General features: G+C 34.3%; 1 protein-coding gene across 1 annotated transcript in view; it reads right to left on the bottom strand.

Moving 5' to 3' along the window:
- Window positions 1-8,953, bottom strand: part of LOC103516231 (leukotriene A-4 hydrolase-like) — a gene marked incomplete at its 5' end in the record, with an annotated part of 15,815 nt that extends 6,862 nt beyond the window's left edge. Inside the window, 3 exons of the mRNA XM_008481191.3 lie at window positions 2,405-2,545; window positions 3,568-3,706; window positions 8,782-8,953. Coding sequence (XP_008479413.1) covers window positions 2,405-2,545; window positions 3,568-3,706; window positions 8,782-8,953 — 452 coding nt within the window. The remainder of the gene's footprint in view (window positions 1-2,404; window positions 2,546-3,567; window positions 3,707-8,781) is intronic.
- Window positions 8,954-9,168: the final 215 nt, after the last annotated feature.

Below are 9,168 nucleotides of genomic sequence, written 5' to 3'. Positions count from 1 at the left end.
AAAAGGAATGGACAGATAAAAATAGCACCCATATATGAACAGAATGGCTGAAAATAAAGGAATGGTTAGATAATAAAACGATGTAAAAATAGCACACATGTATTAACAAAATGGCTAGAAATAAAGGAATGGATCGATAAAAATGTGTCACCACCACTGTGTCAGTACCCATATATGAACAGAATGGCTGGAAATAAAGGAATGGATATATAAAAATGGCACACATGTATTAACAAAATAGCTAGAAATAAAGGAATGGATCGATAAAAATAGCACCAATATATGAAGAAGATTTGGCCAGGAATTCTATCTTCTGTCCAGGAGTAAAAGCGGCCAGGTCTTGTTTACTGAATGGAGGAGATTTGGTGTGGTTCCAGGAGATCCAGCGATTGGCTAGATCATTGCAGACGTCTTGTAGACTTGTGTCATACCTGGGGAAAAGGAATGGACAGATAAAAATAGCACCCATATATGAACAGAATGGCTGAAAATAAAGGAATGGTTAGATAATAAAACGATGTAAAAATAGCACACATGTATTAACAAAATGGCTAGAAATAAAGGAATGGATCGATAAAAATGTGTCACCACCACTGTGTCAGTACCCATATATGAACAGAATGGCTGGAAATAAAGGAATGGATAGCTAAAAATAGCACACATGTATTAACAAAAAAGCTAGAAATAAAGGAATGGATAGATAAAAATAGCACCAATATATATGAAGAAGATTTGGCCAGGAATTCTATCTTCTGTCCAGGAGTAAAAGCGGCCAGGTCTTGTTTACTGAATGGAGGAGATTTGGTGTGGTTCCAGGAGATCCAGCGATTGGCTAGATCATTGCAGACGTCTTGTAGACTTGTGTCATACCTGGGAAAAAGGAATGGATAGATAAAAATAGCACCCATATATGAACAGAATGGCTGAAAATAAAGGAATGGTTAGATAATAAAACGATGTAAAAATAGCACACATGTATTAACAAAATGGCTAGAAATAAAGGAATGGATCGATAAAAATGTGTCACCACCACTGTGTCAGTACCCATATATGAACAGAATGGCTGGAAATAAAGGAATGGTTAGATAATAAAACGATGTAAAAATAGCACACATGTATTAACAAAATGGCTAGAACTAAAGGAATGGATCGATAAAAATAGCACCAATATATATGAAGAAGATTTGGCCAGGAATTCTATCTTCTGTCCAGGAGTAAAAGCGGCCAGGTCTTGTTTACTGAATGGAGGAGATTTGGTGTGGTTCCAGGAGATCCAGCGATTGGCTAGATCATTGCAGACGTCTTGTAGACTTGTGTCATACCTGGGAAAAAGGAATGGATAGATAAAAATAGCACCCATATATGAACAGAATGGCTGGAAATAAAGGAATGGTTAGATAATAAAACGATGTAAAAATAGCACACATGTATTAACAAAATGGCTAGAACTAAAGGAATGGATAGATAAAAATAGCACCAATATATATGAAGAAGATTTGGCCAGGAATTCTATCTTCTGTCCAGGAGTAAAAGCGGCCAGGTCTTGTTTACTGAATGGAGGGGATTTGGTGTGATTCCAGAAGATCCAGCGGCTGGCTAGATCGTTGCAGACATCTTGTAGACTTGTGTCATACCTACCTGGGAAAATGATCGGATAGCAACAAAATCCGGTGTGAACACCACACGACTTTCCTTATCCTATTTGAATATCTCTAACTGTTTGGTCAGAACAGCTGAAAACCGCCCAAAAGCGATCGAAAAATGTCAAAATTAGGTCGAAAAACAAAAAAAGTATGCTTATGATTCTAGCTCATTAATAAAGTAATAACATTAATTGAAAGTTTTTGTAACCCTTTCAGCAAAGCTTTCTGATCATGTTGAGAGCTGAGGCATTGAACCGCGTGATTTAATTCAAATTAGGTATTTGAACAGGGAGAATACCAGCCTGAAATTTCTATTGCTAAAGAAATAGCAAAGGTTTGAATGCAAATGGTAGTACAAAGCAATCACCCTAGGTAGGGCTGATTGAGAGACTGACGAAAAACGCCGACCCCGTCTGAACACGGGAAAAGGAAAGCAAGAAGAAGATAAAATAATGAAAATAAAATGAAAAATCTTGGTTCTCTTTTTCTCAAGATGGCGAAACATGTCAACTCCTTATCTGTTTTTAACTGTATTTCATAATACTTTTATTAATAAATAAGTTTCATATATTTGTCAAGTGAAAACATAGTACATACCTATCATTCTTTTTCTCAAGTGTTAAATTAAGTAAGCGCCATAATTCCCGATTTTGAAAATTTGGACCGATTGCAATACTTTCATTACTAGTATAGCTCCGCTATACTGTAGTAATAGAAAGTAAAAAGTTCGAATTTGATAAGTTAGTACAAAGTTTACTCACCAGTAGTGTGGGAGTAACAAAGGTGAGACACGGATTCTCCATCCCTCCAAATGGAAAGGAAGGGGGAAGCATAACTAGATCGTACACTCCCCATACGTAGGTACCGCAAATTTCTTCCGCGGTCGATAGAAACTTCTCCGTCTGAAAAACGAGAACAAAATATGTGAGAATAAACGGAGAATAATGCCATTTTAAATAAAGCTTAGTGGTGGATTTCACCAAAGACTTAATCAGAGATTTCACTAACAGGAGAATTTTTAATGATCGAAAAAGGAGTTTTTAATGATCCAAACGGGAGTTTTTAAAAACTCCTTCTTTTTGGATCACTAAACACCGCTTTCAGGATCATTAAAAACTCCTTTTTGGGTTATTGAAAACCAATTTTTGGATGATTAAAAATTCTCCCATTAGTGAAATCTCTCATTCAGTTGTTGGTGAAATCCACCATAGGTATAGAAAACATAAATGGGAAATATTGGTGGCTCCTAATGAGAGCCAATCTACGGGATGGGCATGCTATGACACAGACCACACGAGTCTAATGTAGCAGTAGTTTCATTGCTTCGAGATATTTATAAATGGCAGTGAAACACTCTTTTTTTTAAGTTCGCGAAAAAAAAAAATCTAATACTTTACTAAACCTTGCTTTGTTCGATCAATCAACCCCTTGTCTCTCTTTCCTCGTTAAATTCATCAGCTGCTTCTTTCACAAGTTCCGGTTCCGACCACACAGAACACCGTTCGGATATCTTATACGAGGCCAGATTTTTGTGTTTAACCTAACCCTGGAAGCCAACCAGAGAGCTGTTCAAGTTGCAAACTTCTGGAAGCTCAAGATTTAAAGGTGGTTCCGGAAACGGAAAGTAGTAAGTAAGTACCTAACCCTATAATAACACTGTCACTGCTCATTTGTGAAAGCTCTTTTTTTTTAACCTAACCCAATAATAACAGCCTGGAAGCCAACCAGAGAGCTGTTCAAGTTGCAAACTTCTGGAAGTTCAAGATTTAAAGGTGGTTCCGGAAACGGAAAGTAGTAAGTACCTAACCCTATAATAACACTGTCACTGCTCATTTGTGAAAGCTCTTTTTTGTGTTTAACCTAACCCAGTAACAACACTAGACCTTACTTCCTTCAATCAATTTTAACCCTTTATGTCTCTTACCTCATTAAACTCATCAGCTGCTTCTTTCACAAGTTCCGGTTCCGACCACACAGAACAGCGCTCGGATATCTTATACGAAGCCAGATTACCCACTACTATCGCAACCAGGTACGACGGGACCTTAATGGGTTGATAGAAGCTTCAAAACAAAATCTTAAAACCATCAAAATTCCACGGCAAATATATCATCATACCAAATAAACTCCTCTACTAGAATTTAAATTCATAAAGACGTCAAAATTGAAAAACCATCAAAATTGCAAGGGAAAGACATCATACCAAAGAAACTCCTCTACAAGAAACTAAATTTAAGAAGACTCCAAAAGAAAATCAAAATACTATTGAATGAAACCAAAATTCCACGGACTCAAACACATTCCAAATTAAAAACTTCAAGAATCAAAATCACACCAAAATATTCAAAATTCAAGAAAGGTTTCAAAAGAAAATCAAAATTGTTCTGGATGATCAAAATTCCACATCAAAGAAAACAAAATTCGCGAAAAGTTCAAAGGAAACATAAAACTTCACTGAATGAAACCAAAAAAAATTCCGCTGAGTCAAAGCATCCAAATTCAAAAGAAAATCAAAATTGATCCAAAATTCCACGGACCAAGACATGATCAAAAATCAAAAAACCATCAAAATTCCACGGAGTTGAGGCATCCAAATTCAAGACAAAATCAAAATCGACCCAAAATTACACAGGTAAGAAATAATCAAAATTGAAGAAACTATCAAAATTCCATGGATTCAAAAGCGTCCAAATTCAAGACAAAATCAAAATTGACCCAAAATTTCACGAACTGAGAAATCAAAATTCAAGAAGCTATCAAAATTCCGCTGAGTCGAAGCATCCAAATTCAAGACAAAATCAAAATTGAACCAAAATTCCACGGACTAAGAAACAATCCAAATCACAAGGATATCACACGAAAGAAAATACACAAGAAGAAATTCAAATTCGCGAAGACGTCAGAAGATACCTAATCAAAATTTTACAAAAAGGATCATCAAAAATCATCAAACTATCACCACAGCCATCAAAATTCAAGAAACGTTTCTGAATTCCTCCCTCTACAAGAAAACATTTAAGATATGAAAGACGTTTGACAAAGAAACTACCTACATAACAAGCCATCAAAATTCGAGAATTCAAATGAACATTTCACATCACAGATAATAGCCAATACCATGTACAATACATATCAAAATTAAAGACAGTTTACAAAAAATTCTTCCTAACTCCACAATTCAAATGAACATTTCACATCACAGATAATAGCCAATACCATGTACAATACATATCAAAATTAAAGACAGTTTACAAAAAATTCTTCCCTTCGCAAGAAAAAAAAATTCTCAAAATTATATCACAGCATCCCATGAAAGATATCACACGATCTCATCATAGTAACTCCACAATCAAAATTTTACAACAACAACAACAACAACAACAACAACAACAACAACAACAACAACAACAAAAAAGATCATCAAAAATCCAAGTACCTATCACCCACAGTTATCAAAGTTCCTCACTCCATGAGACCTAATCCAAGTACCTATCACCCACAGTTATCACTCACTCCATGAGATATACCTAATCAAAATTCTCACGGACTTCACACGAATGAAACTACACAAAAAGAAACAAAATTCATGAAGACGTCAAAAGAAAATTGAAAATTTACAAGAATAACTCTAAATAATGCCACACAACACGTATAGAAATTTAAGAAATATTTCAAAATTCCTCACTCCTCAAGAAACAATTAGAGTGCCCAAAGATATCACTCAAATGAAACTACACAAAATGACAGTCACAATTCGCGACATCAAAAGAAAATTGAAACCCCCTCAAAATTCCATGGAAAAGACATGACATATCAAAGAAACCTCACTACTTACAAGAATCTAAATTCACGGAGTCTTCAAAACAAAATCTTAAAACCATCAAAATTCCACGGCAAACATATCATCATACCAAATAAACTCCTCTACTAGAATTTAAATTCATGAAGACGTCAAAATTGAAAAACCATCAAAATTGCACGGGAAAGACATCATACCAAAGAAACTCCTCTACAAGAAACTAAATTTAAGAAGACTCCAAAAGAAAATCAAAACACTATTGAATGAAACCAAAATTCCACGGACTCAAACACATTCCAAATTAAAAAACTTCAAGAATCAAAATCACACCAAAATATTCAAAATTCAAGAATGGTTTCAAAAGAAAATCAAAATTGTTCGGGATGATCAAAATTCCACATCAAAGAAAACAAAATTCGCGAAAACTTCAAAAGAAACATGAAACCCCACTGAATGGAACCAAAATTATTCCACATGAAATTATCAGACCTATCAAAATTCCTCACTCCAAAAATATACCAAAGAAACTCCTACAAGAAATCAAAATTTGTCCACGACTTCAAAATCAAATCAAAATTCGTCAAGATTTCAAAATCAAATCAAAATTTGTCCACGACTTCAAAATTAAATCAAAATTCGTCAAGACTTCAAAATTAAATCAAAATTCGTCGAAGACTTCAAAATAAAATCAAAATTTCACTGTCAAAATTTTTCCACTTTCAAATTTCTCATGAAAAAATTCGAAATTCAAACCAAAAGTCAATGGAGTGAAATCCAACAAAATTCAAGAAGGTACAAATCAGAAAGATTTCAAAATCAAATCAAAATTTGTCCACGACTTCAAAATTAAATCAAAATTCGTCAAGACTTCAAAATTAAATCAAAATTCGTCCAAGACTTCAAAATAAAATCAAAATTCCACTGTCAAATTTTTTCCACTTTCAAATTTCACATGAAAAAATTCGAAATTCAAACCAAAATTCAATGGAGTGAAACCCCACAAAATTCAAGAAGGTACAAATCAGACCTCATCGTCAAAGAAACCAAAATTCCATTGAGTAAGAATCATCAAAATTAAATGCTTCAAAAGAAGAGGTCCAAAATTTAAAATGAAGAAATCAAAATTGAAACTAGAATTAGACGGAGTAAACAAATCAGACGTCATCGTCAAAGAAACCAAAATTCCATTGAGTAAGAATCATCAAAATTAAATGCTTCAAAAGAAGAGGGTCCAAATTCTACAACAAAGAAAACAAATTTGAAACCAAAATTCCATTGGTTGTTACTCAACAAAATTTAAAGGCTTCAAAAGAAGAGGATCCAAATTCTAAATCAAAATTCGAACTAAAATTCTATGGAGTTAAGACCCATCAAAATTAAATGCTTCAAAAGAAGAGGTCCAAAATTTAAAATGAAGAAATCAAAATTGAAACTAGAATTAGACGGAGTAAGAACCATTAACATTGAATGCTTCAAAAGAAAAAGGTCCAAATTCTAAATCGAAGAAATCAAAATTAAAAATAATAAATGAAATTTTGAAGAGTCAAAAGCATCCAAATTCAAAAGAAAACCCAAATTCAAGAACCTATCAAAATTAAACACAGCCAAAAGCAACCAAATTCTAGAGAAAATCGAAATTAACCCAAATATCAAGGACTAAGAAATAATCAAAATTCAAGAAGGTATCAAAAATTCCACGAAGTCGAAAGCAACCAAATTCCAAAGAAAATCAAAATTGACCCAAAATTCCACGGACTACGAAATAATCAAAATTCAAGAAGCTATCAATTCCACGGAGTCAAAAATATCCAAATTCCAGGCAAAATCAAAATTGCACGGACTAAGAAATAATCAAAATAAAAGAAGCTACATATCAAAATTCCACACGAAGTCAAAAGCATCCAAATTCACAAGAAAATCAAAATTGACCCAAAATTTCACGAACTGAGAAATCATCAAAATTCAAGAAGCCATCAAAAGTCAAGAAGCTATCAAAATTCCGCTGAGTCAAAGCATCCAAATTCAAAAGAAAATCAAAATTGATCCAAAATTCCACGGACCAAGACATGATCAAAAATCAAGAAACCATCAAAATTCCACGGAGTTGAAAACATCCAAATTCAAGACAAAATCAAAATCGTCCCAAAATTACACAGAGTAAGAAATAATCAAAATTGAAGAAACTATCAAAATTCCGTGGATTCAAAAGCATCCAAATTCAAGACGATAAAATCCGCCCTGGGCGGGAATCAAACCCGCGGCCTAGTGCTTTCAAGGCAGACGCACTACCAACTAAGCTAACTAGGCTGGCCAAAAAAACTGAGAAAAGGAGCAGTAAAAAAAGAAGAAAAAGATACCTTGTTTATCCTGCTGTAGGGGCAACTACCCCAAAAGTTGGGTTAAGCTTATACGAATCTACCACCCTCCTGTGTTCAGACAGGGTTGGCATTATTTGTCAGCCTCTCAATCAGCCCTAGATAATAATAATAAACTAATATTCAAATTGTACAAAAAAAAAAAAAAAAAAGAAAAAAAACACGAATCAAGAACTAAAATTTGAAATTCCTGATAGATCAAATCAATACGCCACACCAAATTAGAACACCTAACAAGACAATCTCACAAAGAAATCAAAGGAAGATTCAAAAATCAAAATCCAAGTACACATCACCACGCCTATTGAAGAAAAAGAAATAAAACTCAAAATTATTCACTCCAAAAGAAGAAACATCACACAGAAGAAAACCCACAACAAAAAATCGAAATTCGAAGATATAAAAACATACGAGTATCTACAGAAAGAAAATCAAAATTTAACGTCAAAAGTCAAAAATCCAAGTATCTTTACAAGAAGACACCAAATATCATTCCAACGTTCCACACTCCACAACGAGAAATCAAAATTACCAAATACAACACACAAAAGAAAATCCACAACAAGCAATCAAAATTGAAGAAGATATCCTCAGAAGATCAAAAATTCACACCACGGATATTTAAAACTCCCAAGAAAACACAAAGTATCACTCCTACATTACTCACTCCAAAAGAAGAAATCACAAGGATATCACACGAAAGAAAATACACAAGAAGAAATTCAAATTCGCGAAGACGTCAGAAGATACCTAATCAAAATTTTACTTCTTAAGTCGTTCCGTCCAAGGGTACGGGTCGGCTGTGTACAAAGCCTCTCCACCATATTTTATCATTATATTTCTGATGAATATTGATGGTGTTTGGATTTTGTCCTCTTTTGGTGATAGTCAGTTATACAGCCAAAAAGCTGCCGAAATACCGCCGATACAGAGAAGAAAAAACCCCCTAAGATTTACAACTTACTTGGGAATATGAGGGGGCATTCCAGTTGTATTCAACCATAGGTCCCATTCAATCTGATTGATTTCAGGTTTATGTGCAAAGTGAGAGGTAAGATGAGCCTTGAAATTATCCGTGTCTATAGACTGGAGAGCGAATTCTGCCAGGTACTTCTTCAGCCAGGGCTCGAAATCCTCTGGAAACAAAGAGAAATATTTCATAGGTTTTGTAATGTACCTAATGTAAATGCAGTTTCTTTGTGTTATTATGTCACAACTTTAGTGCTCACTGCAGCATTGCAGGATTTTCCCAATATCTCAATAATCCTAAAATCCAATGTTTACCCACCATGCTGGCACCGGTCGCTATGCGCATTTACATGTCATAGCTACTCATTTTCCTCACGAGGCT

This window comes from Diaphorina citri, unplaced genomic scaffold (assembly GCF_000475195.1).
Source record: "Diaphorina citri unplaced genomic scaffold, Diaci psyllid genome assembly version 1.1 scaffold1516, whole genome shotgun sequence".
NCBI classification, from domain to species: Eukaryota; Metazoa; Arthropoda; class Insecta; order Hemiptera; family Psyllidae; genus Diaphorina; species Diaphorina citri.
This window is presented reverse-complemented; position numbering and strand designations above follow the sequence as displayed.